Below are 15820 nucleotides of genomic sequence, written 5' to 3'. Positions count from 1 at the left end.
TAGAAATGATAATTAAATATGTACTAAGAGAGGAAAGACAAATATTTTACTAATTCTTTTTTTTTTTTTAAACTCCTTTTATGCTATATTTTTATGGGATTTTATTATATTAATGATTGACTGCGATCTACTACAAATTTAGCTCCTCAATTTTTCACATAGTTTAAATTGTGTTAAATTTAAAGGAAAAAAAAAAAAAATATATATATATATATATATATATATATATATATATATATATTATTGTCTTGGGGAGAATATGTAATAGTTGATTCTCGCATATAAGTTTAGTGATTATCAAACTATAAATTGTTACAGCTTTGTGTGTATGTGTGTATTTTAATAATTTGAGAGTTATAGCTTTGTTTAATAGTTCTTATGTGATAAAATGGAAGCAAGATTTTTAGTAATGCTCATTAATTTATCCAAAAATTAAAAATAACATTAGCTTCCATATAAAATAATCAAAGATTCATTGCATATTCTAATGAAAATTATACATTCTTTTTTTTTTTTATTGGGTTGTATTTTTATACATGTCTTACTATATTATAATGAAGTTATTACAAAATATCTCGTCATATATAATGTCTTAATGTAAAATGCATTATATTTCATCATCATGAAGAAAAAAAACTCTTACACAAATTTAAAACACTTTCAAATAACAAATATAAATAGTTTAACTTACAAATTATATATTATACAACATTAATTCTACATTATTAGAAATAATTACATTATTTTAAAATGGGTTTGGGGGATGCATGAGTATACGACTAGTTCTTCTAAAAGGTAGGAGCTTTTGGATGGTAAAAATATTCACATTAGTTTCCTCAAATTTTTAACTAAACTAACACACACACACACACACACACACACACACACACACAAAAACTTCATTTGTTTCTAGTTTAGCTATCTTTCTTTTTTTTTTTTTCTTTTTTTAAGGGAAAATTCCTTGAAGGGAAAGGATGTGGGAAGTAGAGTAATGGAAGGGAGCCAGTAAAACCCCGTCACAATTCTTTAATATAGATTGCAAGGGAGCAAGGGTAATTTTCATTTACAAAGTAGGACTTCTACAAAAGCAAGTCATTACTTAAGTGATAACATGGATGATAAAATCACCAAAGAGTAGCTTAATATCTATTTGTTTTTAATACGTAAATTGGGGGAGGGGAACTGGCGGGGTTGAACACCAGTGCCCAAGCACCACGACAGCTACTGGACCCACTTGGGGTATTCCTCGAATCCCATTATGTTTTCCAACCTTAAAGAAATAATCAGAAATCATGATAAATTGAAAGAAACTTATCCACAGATATAAACGACAAACTTTTATGCAAGGTACAGATATGCAATATAAAAGAAAGGAAAAATTTTACCTCCGAATCCAATATGTAGCCGTTGACAAAACCATCTATGTTACTTATATAGTCTTTAATGAGTCGTGTGACTTATTTAAAAAATTCACACGGATGGTTTTATGAGTCACCTCATAATGGGTTGAAGAAGATTACTTTGAACCAATATTGATGAAGAAAAAAAACAATTTAAAAGAAAACTAGAACAATGTGCATTATTAAAACTAAAAGTTTAAAAGAAGACCATCATATCAAAAATACTATCCCACTATTTCAGAGATTGGGTTTTCCATTGGAACAATATGTGTCCATTAATCCCAGCAGGCCTGAAATTAACTATATCACTGAACCAAATAACATAATTATACCATTAGGTGGTCATGCATTGTCCAATATAGAAAAATTGGATGCAGTTCTTGCCCCATTGTTTAAGGGAGAGAAATGCAGCAAACGCCAGCATCAACTTAAGACCCTTAGAAGCAAAGCCTCCAATTTTAGCCCTGGAAAAAGCAGGGATTCATCAATAGCATTCTTAAAACAGAACGCCCAGTGCCATTCAAATTCTGTGAAAAACAATCCATAAATTCAACAAAATGTTTACACAAAGGAGCACAAGATAGATTTTTTTTACTCCTTCGCATACACAAAAAATCAATTAATGTTATAACTTCACCAAAATGATATATATATATACACACACACAATGATGGGAACAGATAAGCACAACTTCTATAATCCAGAAATATCTCAATAACCAGGATTTGACCTCAACACATGTCAACCAGTTAACAACTGAAGAGTTTCCATGTTCTAATAAATACAAAATTAGTCAATCAGCCAAGCAGCATGAAAACTAACAGGCATAATGGTATAATATTTTATAAAATATAGACACGCATGGTGAGAGAGAAACATGGCATCCCCATGTCCAGAACACAAGATAAAGAAGTTTAGTTTTTCAAAACCCTTTGTTTCTATTTCTTTTTTATTTCCTTATTTTCAAAGTGAAGAGCTGCAGATATACAAGTCCATAAGAACTTTCTCAAATGATATGGCAGCCTAACTTTCTAATGATTAAAAATAAACTCAATATTTTTTATGGAATATAATTACATATCATGGAGCATCCCTGAAAAGAAATACATAAACAAGAAACAAAAAAAAAAAGGAAGGAAAAAGAGCATTGCAATGAGCCTGAAAATATTCATTCCTGTATAAGAATATTTGGTACATAATTTCCAGATAGAAACTTCAAGACTAATACTACAAAATGTAACCATTCCTCCTGCTTCTTACAATGATGTGATGCCATTAAAGAAAACTACAGATCCTATTCTAATCCCCCCTCGCCCTAACAAAAAAAAAATCCATTTATTAAAAGTTAACTAAGATGAAGGCCATATCCAGCTGATTTTAGATTCCTTATCTCCATCAAATGCTCATCATTTGAAATGTTGAGTGAAACACGAAGATTTGTCAATTGAGCTTCTTGTTCCCAACTTAAGGTCCCAGAAGCATATATAGCCTCTAGAGTGCTGCAATAATCATGCAACTCTAATCTACGGATTCTTGTTGCTACATTATCTTCTGGAGAGAGGGAACATTTTCCTTCCTCATCTCCGCAATCATAACAGGAATCAGCATCACTACCAAGGGTATCAGAATCTTGAGCAGAACACATTAAAATGTCACGTGACCTATTTGGACCATTAGTAACAACGCTACAACTACCAACAGAAGATGCATCACTATCACAATGAATAGGTTCCGAGATTCTTCCATGAAAACACAAAATAGGACCATTCTGATTTACCCTTTCCAATTCAAAATATTGAGTTTTTTGTTTATTAAAGGAAGCATGCATGTATTGTTCACCCAGATTTACTCGTGGGTAAGCTACAGCATCTACCTTTTTCAGCAAGGGGGATGGAGACTCTGAAATGACTCTTTGACACTCACCCTCATTCTCAATTGCCCTCATTTTTCTAGAATATGCTTCAGTATGAGAGGAGCAATAAGGGGACACTCTCTTCAATGTTCTAGATGAGACAATATGAGATTCCTGCAAACAAGTATTGTCTTGGGTGGCTAAATATGTATTTCCTGCCTGCATTTTTCTCCTTGTATTGAGCTGTGGAAACTCGGGTCATCTGATAACAATTCAAGCTAGAAGGTTTTTTGGACTTCACAAGCTCACAATTCCGAGAACCCTGTGAACAAAAGCCAACATCAAATTAGTCAACACAAAGGAAAACAGATAAACAGATTCTATGGCTCTTGTTTCCAAAAACAGAGTGACAGCTATGATAGGCAATTGAACTTCTAAATTAGAAGTATAAACTAATCATTACCTATCACTCACATAGAATTAGCCATCTGGCTATTAACACTAGATTAGTAGGACAAAATTGGACTCAAACTCAAGTATACTCAGGAATACCTTCAAATTAACAATAACGACCATCCAAAAACAAGATCAAAGTAGAAACTTACCTTTCTGATCACAACCCATTTGTCATCTTGCCAAATTTGACGCACCCGGATGTTAGATTTGTGAACTCTGAACTTTTCTGAAGATCCCAATAGCCTAACCAAATGATAATCCGCACTTAAAACCTTCAGAATCATAGCCGTTCTCCAAGAACCAAAATTAAACACTTCTGCAACATCTCCAACTGTCCAGTCCTCCATAGTTTCCATGGGAGGAGGGCAAGGCCTAATATCCTTCCTTGGCACTCTCTCTATAACTTCCTCACTTCTCATATCGAGAGAACCTTCGTACATAACACTGTAAGTATGCCCATTACCAGAGATAATCTTAGCACAATGCCACGCGCCTGGAGGCAGCTGTTTATTCTTTAGTACCTCCACCTTACTCCCCTTTAAGAATCTCATGATTGCTATATGCTCAAACAGAACTCAAATTCACAAAACCTGTAAGAACCAACAATTGAATGTTACAATCAGACAAAAATCTTTGTATAATAAAAAATTATTACTTCCCAAACACAAGTTTAACGAATGATTCTGAATACTAAAAATAAGATTTTATTTTCATTTGAGAAAAGCAACCATCCAAAACAAAACACTATTTCTAATGAAATCACAGGGAATTAGTAATTCCTTGGCGATCAAGAAAAGATCCCTGATATAAAATCCTATGACCTAAAGGATTAAATATATGAAAATCCAGAGAACAATCTTAAACCCCACCAAATATACAACAAAAGTACTCAATCAGATGACATTAAACATAAATCAAAACAAACAGATCATACGCAACCACAAATTTTTTTTTAAAAAAAAAAAAAGAAAAAAAAACCTTTGATTTCTAACGCATACGTAGAAGATAGAACATCAAACATGAAAGTCTGAATGAAATCCAATTACGGGAAGCAAAATTGTCGCCTCAATAGAAATAGAGAAACTGACCTTCCTTCCTTCTCTGGATCACTGCTTTGATGATGGCTTGCTAGAAAATCAAGATTTGTGTTTCTTCAAATTTAAAAGGTAGGGCTAGTGTTTGTAATTGTGAGTTAATATATATAAAAAATTGCTTTATATATCTCACCCTTTTTCTTGCCGTTGTTTTTAAATTGAGGCGGTTAGGTTTCTATTCCTTTTCCGAGTAGGAGAAAAGGAACATAAAACATAAAAGAGAAAGTTGTTTTTTTTTACTTGAAAAACGAGAGGTGCTAGTGTGTGCACCCCTTTTTTTTTTTTTTTTTTTTTAAAGGTTCCTGGTGATTAATCTATAATCTATATTTATTAAAAAAACAACTTTTTTAGTGTTTTTTTTTTTTTTAATAATCTAAAATGTCCTTACATTGTTTCTCTATATATAGTATACTCATATTTGCTTGCTAAACACATATACTTACATTAATTGCACTAAGCAAGTAGACTTTAATGGTATTTATATTTTAGTGTGTATTCTTGTAACTCTATTTGTGGATTCAAGGCACATTTGTTTTTTGTGGCTTTACGTTTGCGTCAACAAGGCCCAACACGTAGTGTAGAGATAATGATAATTTCGTTGAGCTCTTTTTTTTTTAATACTATTTTTGGTCTTTTGCTGATTAGGCAAGTATTGCCCAATGAAATTGGGTCATGTGGCATGTAAAAAAAAACTTGGAATAAGCAATAATCCTAAAATAATACATCCATATTAATGGGTAACAAAATATTTTATTCCTCTAACCAAATCAAAATAATCATCAGTGTTCAAAACTTTGATTCAAACCTACCATCTTTCAAACGAGTTCTTTTTTGAGGTCATAATCATAATTTTTGTTATGCATGGTAAAGCATTAGGGGGGCTTTGGATGGTAGAAAATGAGGATAAGACTAGACTTTTGAAGAATAAATGATTGTCTAATCCCATGGCGTTTAAGGTAATCTCTCATATAAGAATCCTTTAAGGGGGGGTGGGGGGGGGAGACACTAGACTATTGGAGAAATTTTTACTACCTTTTATGAAAAATCTCACTAAGAGAAAGACTTACTGAATCTCTACTGCAAGTATTACCCAATGAAATTGGCCCACGTGGCATTATAAAAATAAAATTCCTGGAAGAAACAAGAGGTAATCCTAAAATGATACATCAATATTAATGTATATTCTTTGACCAAATTGAAATGATATTCATTGCAGTGTTCATAACTTTGATTCAATCCTACTACCTTCTACACAAGTCTCTTTTGGAGGCCATAATCGTCATTTTCCTTATCCATAGAAAAACATTAGAGGTGCATGAAAGGTGATAGAAGAGGACAAAATTATAAGCTGGAAGGATAGGTGGTTGTCTAATCCCACAACATTTAAGGGAATCTCTCCTAGAAGAATCCTTGATCAATAAATAAATTTTATTGCCTTTTGAAGTGGAGGAAATAAGAAAATCCCACTAAGCGGAAGACTGACAGAAGACAAACTCATATGGCATGGGAACAAGAGAGGAGCCTTTTATAATGAAAAGTACACATAAGTTCAAGTATACACGATGAAAACGCATATGGAGCCTCCGCCTATCAAATTAGATCAAAATATTTAGATGGAGTATGCGTTTACAACATACCAACCAAAGTAAATTTGACAAAAAGGAAGCTCACGGAGGATACATAGTGCAAAATATGTTTGAGAGATTAAAAGGATATGAGGCATGTACTGAGATGTAAACGACTAAAGAAAATCTATAAAATTGAGCAACATTAAATTCCAAAACAAGCACTAGAACCATAAAGACTTCCTTAGAATAGCAGAGGAAATGAAAGATACTCTTTGTGACTGCCTGGGATATATGGAACAATAGGAATATCTAGAGAAGGAAGCTTGGATTATGGTAAAAGAAGGAAAAGGTTGTTCGGAAAATGTCATGGAAGAATAGCAGGAAGCCGCAACAAAGAAGCTACCATTGAAAGAGGAGTTATGCAAGATGGAAATCATCACCAACTAGAGTTGTGAAAGTCAATGTTAATGGCACGATTTTTCGAGAATAGAAGGCAACTGGTATTGGCACCGGTGATTAGAAATGAAAATGGGTAGCATTAGAAGGTGACATGGTCAGTGAAGTAGAGGAGTCTGAAGCCATGACAATTACTTATGCTTTGTCCTGCAAAAAAAAGTTCCAATTTAAAAATATGGCATTAGAAGGTGACTCACTCATGAGAGGAAAACTACTCCAAAATCAAACATATAATTAAGGATACAAAAGAGCTAATCACAACTGAACATCAGTAACATAGCTCATGTGGAAAGAAGCAGGAATCGCATGGCACATAGGCTTACCAGACAGGCTCAATTTAATGATCTTCCTTTTGTTAATTTCGGTGGATATCCAACTCTTTTTTATATGGGCAAGAATAATTTTATTGAAAAGAGACTTTTTCGTGGAAAAATACATGAGGTAGTCTTAATAATTACAATTGAAAAAATATCTACATGTAAATCAACTCTACGAATAATTGAACAGAGTTAAAATATATATGAGACCCAATACAAAAGACACTCATAGAGATTGCTAATGAATGATGCTTGCAACTGAGTCAATGTGCATTCCACATCCTTAAAAGTACATCGATTTCTTTCCCTCCATATCCAACTTTTCATCAACTTTATTATATGTTTATCAAAAACAATAGGTTCATACACCTTCTTCCATTACCTCTACTCTCTCCCTACCTCCTCCAGCCCTTATTTATTCATCTTTTTGACTAAATTACATTTTTTAGTGGTATGAAAAAAATACACAGAACTATGTATGTTAAATTTTGATTTTGACTAAATTACACATTTTGCCCCTCAATTTAGCTAAAACCAATTTTGCATAGCAAATGCTACAGAAACAAACAAATTTCACAACTTATCATATAATTGTGATTTGTGAAGTAGCACTTACTAAGACCACCACTAACATCAATTTTATTGTGCACCAATCACAATCTACCATTTCAGCAGTTGTGGAATTTGTTTAAGTTAGATTTATTAATTTTACAAATGGCTATCTAATTGATGCATTGCTTTTAAGGCTAATCGGATCCTGCTGCCTAGCACTGCCAAATCTACCTCCAACAAAAAATCAGAATAACGCCCAACTCATGATATGCATTAGCCTGTAACACAATATATTACAAATGCAGAAAACTGGAAAGTGTATAAGTTCATGGATAGATACAAGAAATACTTGAGATACACTACTAACACATCATGAATCAATCACACCTCTTGGGAAGACAACTGCTTCGAACTTTACAGATCATTCTTCATTGAAAGGCGCCTTAAAAAGTCCCAACCCAGAGATTTGAGCCACCCCTACCAAGCCATCTATGCAAGACAACAGATCAATTTTCATTATAAAAGCCCTTACAAAATCCCAACTTGGAGATTTCAGCTACCCCTTCAAGTCATCCTTGCAAGATAGCACTGTTGATCAGCTTGTAGATCTGTAAAACAAAATCCCCCTCTCATTATCAACAAATACAAGTAAAGTTAAGATATCAATCTGCATATCCATGCATTAGTATTGCAATTAGTGATTACCACTCATTTGCTCCAGTATTGCTCAGAATCAGATTTACATGAAATGTGTCTAGGGGGCCATCTTCGGCTTACTTTGACAAGGCCATTGCTGCATAGCTGCATCTTTCCTGTAACATTGTTTAACTGTGTCCTCTAACTCAATTAAACGACATCCATATCCTCCTTCAAAAAAAGGAAACTTATGTCCATAGAATTTCAGATAACAGACATTTGCATCATTATAATGAATAATAGAATAGTAATTATAGTTACAAAGTGGAACATTTGTTTATTTATTATTTTATTTTATAATATATATTATTATGAATAATAGTTTAGAGAAAAAGTGTAGTAGACTTGACTATCACTTGTAAAACTCACAAAACCAAAATACCTTGTGGACCTGATCCCTGCACAAACATTTACAAACGATGTTCAGCAACCTTTGTTCACGAAACTCGTGTAATTTCCTTCCATCAACCAAGCTGCTGTTAGTAACTAATTTTCAAGAAATGTTGATCATTTTCAACAATTATCATCTTCTTCTGAGCGTACACAACAAATTTATTGGAAGTGTTTCCAGAATATCATAGTCAACTACATCATTAAGCGTACGTACTAAATTCAATTAATCATGTTTTTCTTGAGAATAACACATATTTTAGATGCTTCTTTAATTTTGGAAGGAACTCCTAGATAATTCCTTGACACATTGCACAATCAGTAATCTAATATATGTATGGTACTGCTATTCTCTATGCAAATGCACGTTGATGACCGTTTTTAAAGTCATTATTCCTAAATTACAGAGTGAAAGACGCCATGTGTCACTAGTCATTAGCAGTTATCCACCATGACAAAGTACAAAGGGAAAATTCCTAGAAGGGAAAGGAAGTAGAAAGTAGAGTAATGGGAGGGAGCCAGTAAAATTCTGTCCCAATTCTTTACTATAAATTGCAAGGGAACAAGGGTTATTTTCAGTTACAAAGTAGGACTTCTACAAAAGCAAGTCATTACTTAAGTGATTACATGGATGATAAAATCACTAAAGAGCACCTAAACATCTTTTCTTTTTCTTTTTTCAATAGGTAAATTGAGGAAGGGGCAATTGTGGGATTTGCACACTGGTGCCCAAGCACCACAAGAACTACTGGACACTTGGGGCATTCCTAGAACCCCATTATGTTTTCCAAGTTCAAAGAAATAATCAGAAATTGTGACAAATTGAAAGAAACAAATCCATAGATATAAAAGACAAACTTTTATGCAAGACATAGATATGCAATATAAAAGAAAGGAAAAAGTTTACCTCCAAACCTGATATGTGGAGATTGATAAAACCATCTATGTTACTTATAGTCACATGACCTTTTTAATGAGTAATGTGACTTGTTTCAAAAATACACGTGGATGGTTTTATGAGTCATCATGTAATGGGTTGAAGGAGATTATTCCAAACCGCTTTTGATGAAAACCTAATTATGGGGAGAAAAAAAAAACTATAACAATGTGCATTTTTCTAACTGTAAGTTTAAAAGAAGACCATCAATATCAAAATTGCTCTCCCACTATTTCAAAGATTGGGTTTTGCATTGGCACAATATGCCATAAATCCCAGCAGGCCAGAAATGAACTATATCACTGAACTAAATATCATAATTATACCATTAGGTGGTCATGCATTGTCTAATGTAGAAAATTTGAATGCAGTTCTTGCCCCATCGTTTAAGGGAGAGAAATGCAGCAAACCCCAGCATCATCCTAAGACCTTTAGAAGCAAGCCATGCAAGCCTCCAATTTTGGCCCTGGAAAAAGCAGGTATTCATCAATAGCATTCTTAAAACAGAACTCCCAGTGCCATTCAAATTCTGAGGAAATCAAGCCATAGTCTATTAAATCCAACAAAATGTTTACAAAAAGGAGTACAACATAGATTTCTATTGCTCCTTCACATACACAACAAATCAACTAATGTTATAACTTCACCATAATGAAATTATATATACAATGACGGGAACAGAAAAGCACAACTTCTATAGTCCAGAAAGATCTTAATAACCAGTATTTGAACTCCGCACATGTCAACCAGTAAACAAGTGAAGAGCTTCCATGTTTTTATAAAAACCAAAACTAATCAATCAGCCAAGCAGCATGATAACAGACGGGCATAATGGTCCAACATTTTATGCAAATATAGACATGCATGCTGAGAGAGAAACACGTCATCCCCATTTCCAGAACATAAGTTTTTTCCCCTTATTTTCAAAGTGAAGAGCTGCAGATAGAGAAGTCCATAAGAACTTTCTGAAAGGATATGGCAACCAAACTTTCTAATTATTAAAAAGAAATTGAAGTTTTTCCTGGAATATAATTACATATCACAAAGCATCCATGAAAACAAATATATAAACAAGAAAATAAAAAGAGGAGGCAAATAAACTGCAATGAACCTGAAAATATTCATTCCTGTATAAGAATATTTGGTACATAATTTCCAGGTTGAAACACCGAGACCAATACTACAAATGTAACCATTCCTCCTGCTTCTTACAATGATGTGATGCCATTAAAGACAACTACTGAATATCCTACTCTAATCCTCCCTTGCCCCGCCAAAACAAAAATCCATTGATTACAAGTTAACTAAGATGAAGGCCATATCCAACTGATTTTAGATTCCTTATCTCCATCAAATGTTCATCATTTGAAATGTTGAGTGAAACTCGAAGATTTGTCAATTGAGCTTCTTGTTCCCAACTTAAGGGCCCAGAAGCATATATAACCTCTAGAGTGCTGCGATAATCATGCAACTCTAATCTATGGGTGCTTGTTGCTACATTATCTTTCAGAGAGAGGGAATATTTTCCTTCCTCATCTCCACAATCATAATAGGAATCAGCATCACTACTAAGGGTATCAGAATCTTGGGCAGGGCATGCTAAAATTTCACCTGATAACCTATTTGGACTATTAGTAACAACACTACAACTACCAACAGAAGATGCACCACTATCACACTGAATAGGTTCTGAAATTCTTCCATGAAAACACAAAATAGAACCATTCTGATTTACCCTTTCCAATTCAAAAAATCCAGTTGTTTGAGTATTAAAGGAAGTATGCATGTATTTTTCACCCAGATTTACTCGTGGGTAAGCTACAGCATCTACCTTTTTCAGCAAGGGGGATGGAGACTCTGAAATGACTCTTTGTTGCTCGCCCTCATTCTCAATTGCTCTCATTTTTCCAGAATATGCTTCAGTATGAGAGGAGCAATAAGGGGATGCTCTCTTCAATGTTCTACATGTGACAATATGAGACTCCTGCAAACAAGTATTGTCTTGAGCAGCTAAACAAGTATTTCCTGCCTGCATCTTTCTCCTTGTATCAAGCTGCGGACACTCAGGGGACATCTGATGACAGTTCAAGCTAGATGGCTTGTTAAACTTCACAAGCTCACAATTCCGAGAACCCTGTGAACAAAAGCCAACATCAAATTAGTCAACACAAAGGAAAACAGATAAACAGATTCTGTGGCTCTTGTTTCCAAAAACACAGTGACAGCTATGATAGGCAATTGAACTTCTAAATTAGAAGTATAAACTAATCATTACCTATCACTCACATAGAATTAGCCATCTGGCTATTAACACTAGATTAGTAAGACAAAATTGGACTCAAACTCAAGTATACTCAGGAATAACTTCAAATTAACAATAATGACCATCCAAAAACAAGATCAAAGTAGAAACTTACCTTTCTGATCACAACCCATTTGTCATCTTGCCAGATTTGACGCACCCGGATGTCGGATTTGTGAACTCTGAACTTCTCATAAGATCCCAATAGCCTAACCAAATGATAATTCCCACCCAAAACCTTCAAAATCATAGCCATTCTCCAAGAAACAGCGTCAAACACTTCTGCAACATCACCAACTGCCCAGCCTGCCATGCTTTCCACAGGAGGAGGGCAAGGCCTAATAGCCTTCCTTGGCACTCTCTCCACAACTGCCTCGCTTCTCAGTTCGAGAGAACCTTCATACATAACGCTGTAAGTGTGGCCATTACCAGAGATAATCTTAGCACAATGCCACTCTCCTGGAGGCACCTGTTTATTCTTTAGTACCTCCACTTTACTCCCTTTCTTGAATCTCATGATTGCTATGCTGACCCAGAACAAAATCACAAAACCTGAAAGAACCAATAAATTAAAAGTTAAAATCAGACAAAAACCTCAGTATAATTTTTTTAACTTCCTAAACTTGATTTTTATCCAATGATTCTTAATACTGAACAAAAGCTTATCACTGGGAATTACTTGGTGATCAAGAAAAGAAACCTGAAATCAAATGCTATGACCTAAACGAAATATTTCAAAGGTTTGAAACTAAAAAATGCAAAACCAATCAGACGCTAAGATCTCCAAAAAGAAACAAAAATATAGAATAGTAAGGACGGCCAACCAACATGGGATTGAAATCCCAGTTACACATGTATGTAATATCAATATGTTAACTGAAAATAATCCTTAAACCCCCCAAATATACAACAAAAGTACTCAGTCAAATAACATTAAATATAAAATCAAAACAAACAAATCATGTGCAAACACAAAATTTAAGATTAAAAAATATAAATATAAACTTTGATTTCTTAAGCATACAGAGAAAACATCAAGCTTCAATTACAAAAGAAATTGTGAATAGCAACAAAAATAAATAAATAAATAAATAAAAATTGACTCATTAGAGATGAAGAAACTGACCTTCCTCTCTCTATGTCTGCGTTCTGGATTTCCGATGGCTTCCTCGAAAATCAAGAGTTGTGTGTGTGTGTGTTTAAACGTGAGATAGGGTTTGGTTTTGATTGTGAGATCAACTAAATTTGGTTTTTACAATTTATATATATATATATCTCTATCTCTCTCTGTTGTTGTACGTCTCTGTCTCTCTCTCTCTCTCTCCCCCCTTCGTGTTTAAGTTTTATCTGGAGTTTTGGTCCGTTTGGATCCTCGCCCTTTCTTTTATTACTTTTAGGAAAACAAAATCTCAACCATAAAAATTACTTTATTCCCACGAAAAAAAAAAAAAATATATATATATATATATGTATTATCTTCTTCTTCTTCTTCTCCTTCTCTTCTTCTTTTCTTTTTTTTCTTTTTTATCTGAATATTATCTTATTTTTAGCTACCTCACTTTTCCCATATAGATTGAGAGTATCAAGTTCGTCAAAATAAAAAATTGGTATCAAACCTCTCTCTCTCTCTCTCTCTCTCTCAATTAAATATTCTTTTTTTCTAAGTTAGATTGTAAACTTATTCCTCAAGTACCTCGACTTTAGGTATTTGTTTCAAATTTGTCATTATACTTATCCAATGCCACCTTCATAAAATGGAGCCTATGACATGACATAAATTTTGTTTAACACATCAATATTTTCATGGAACATCTAGTGCTTATGTGCACTAGAATTATAGGGATGTAGACACATGTTAAAACTTGTCATGTCTTCACATCTCAACGAGTCTAATATATAGGAATATTAGACCCAATTCTTGTCATATTTTCATCGATGATATGTAGCTTAATTGGTATCTCTTCATACACAAAATACTTAAGGCAAATATACAATTCTTAATTATTTTTCTCTCTACTCTTCTTTTTCCCCTCTCTCTTCTTCAAAATGCAAATCATCTATTCCACTTTATGCACCACCAATCATGGTGTGTCATGTGTTTTATTATTATTATTATTTTCTATTTTAAACTTTTGTTATTTTGTAAATATTTCATACCCTAAAACCCTACTATTTAAACAAGCATATCAATATTAGTTTCTTTTATTTTATCTAATATGGTTCTCTGCTTTTATTTTGGTATGTGTTATACTGAGTTTTTTTTTTTTTGGTGATTGTCTTGTTAAACACTTGGATATATTATTCAATTTTTTCTAAAAATTGATTTCATTTTATGGGATAAGTTTATTTGTAATTTCAAGTATATTTTTATTAATGAAATATGTTTCATTAAAAAAAATTGCACTAGTTATAGGGCAAATCAACAAAAAAAATAGAGTTTTACGGGGTAGGGTGGGGTGGGGTGGGGCTTTGCAGGGCCCTAAGGAGCAAGGATGGGATGAGAAAGTTTTTCCCGTCATGCGGGACAAGGCGAGAATGGGGTAAAACAAAACCATGTGGGGTGGGGACAAAGACCCCATTCTTCAGCCCTGCCCCACCCCATTGTCATCCCTACTTATGAATAGCTATTCTTCAAAATGAGAAATAATTATTTTTCTTTAAAATGTTGTATTAGTTATTCCTTAATAAGTGCAATAATTTCAAAACTTAATATATTTCCAAATAAGCAAATTTTCCATATACATCTAACAATTATAAAAATAAAAAATTATAAAAAATAACACATTTCTATTTAATTTAAAAATAACAATTTTTAAGAGATATAATTGTATGAGTAAGATATTTCTTAAAATAAATATGAAATTTCATTTTAATGTTATAACTCACAACCAAACTAATAAATAGGTTTAGTTATTACATTATAACACACTTTATTACTAATATTAAAAATTACAATTCATATCGTAATACTCATCCAGTATACCAAACATACCCTAAGTTATTAGTAGAGGCTATGTAACAACCTTGCCAGTCGGCATAAATATCCTAATTAATTATAAGCATGCATGGGTTAGTTCAAAAACGAATGTCTACATTTGAGGAACATTGGACACATTGTGAGGAGTGCAAAACAGTAATTAGGCAAGCTAAGGAGTTTATTGCCGAAGGGAATGATTGATGATATGTATCAGCTGAGCAAAATCTCAAACGCTAATACAGTTTCTTTTTGGTTTCTCAGCAAAAAAAAAATACAGTTCTTTTTTATTAAGTGGTGTCCAACAAATAATCACTTATACCTCAAAGTGACTAGTCAAGTTTTAATTGAAGTTCTTATAATCACTTATAAATTCAAGATCCACATAGCAAAAATTTGATACGGAACTCAATACATGCCCACACAACACAAGTTCAAACAATCTTTTTGCTTAAGTTTCAATTATTAAACACTTCGACAAATATTTAGGTCTCCCATCTCTCATTGGACAAACAAAAAGTGTTCTCCGACATCAAAGAAAGAGTGCCGATTCGTGCTAAAGAAGTTGAAGTAATGAAAGGAACAATTGATATCACAAGTAGGGTATGAGGTTTTACTAAAAGTAAAAGCCATAGCCCTGGCCATACCGCAATGTGTTGTTTTCAACTTCCTAAACCTGTGTCAGGAGATTATCTCTCATGAGTAATGAGCAAGTTTGGTGGGGCTAACCGGATAATGACAACAAAGTACATGCTTTAGCATTCAAATTCAGGTAAGTAAAAAAAATATTTTTTTATAGTTTGAAAGACTACTTTATCTATTTTAC

At 33.3% G+C, this 15820-nt stretch overlaps 1 protein-coding gene and 1 pseudogene across 1 annotated transcript; both read right to left on the bottom strand.

Moving 5' to 3' along the window:
- Positions 1 to 2532: 2532 nt before the first annotated feature.
- Positions 2533 to 5077, bottom strand: LOC142611845 (uncharacterized; annotated as a pseudogene).
- A 5738-nt stretch (positions 5078 to 10815) lies between these two features.
- LOC142611835 (uncharacterized) lies at positions 10816 to 13349 on the bottom strand. Its single transcript, XM_075783978.1, has 3 exons — positions 13147 to 13349; positions 12136 to 12572; positions 10816 to 11852 (listed from the first exon to the last, which is right to left on the bottom strand). Exons 2-3 carry the CDS (start codon positions 12535 to 12537, stop codon positions 11019 to 11021), a joined length of 1236 nt encoding a protein of 411 aa, XP_075640093.1. The 5' UTR covers positions 12538 to 12572; positions 13147 to 13349; the 3' UTR covers positions 10816 to 11018.
- Positions 13350 to 15820: the final 2471 nt, after the last annotated feature.

This window comes from Castanea sativa, chromosome 1, assembly GCF_040712315.1.
Source record: "Castanea sativa cultivar Marrone di Chiusa Pesio chromosome 1, ASM4071231v1".
NCBI classification, from domain to species: Eukaryota; Viridiplantae; Streptophyta; class Magnoliopsida; order Fagales; family Fagaceae; genus Castanea; species Castanea sativa.
The sequence above is the reverse complement of the archived record's forward strand: the minus strand, read 5'-3'. Positions and strand labels throughout refer to the sequence as shown.

Coding starts and splice junctions, on each gene's coding strand:
- LOC142611835 (XM_075783978.1), bottom strand. CDS start 12,537: ATGAGATTCAAGAAAGGGAGTAAAGTGGAGGTACTAAAGAATAAACAG. Junction 11,853..12,135: donor AATGGGTTGTGATCAGAAAG/GTAAGTTTCTAC, acceptor TTTTGTTCACAG/GGTTCTCGGAATTGTGAGCT.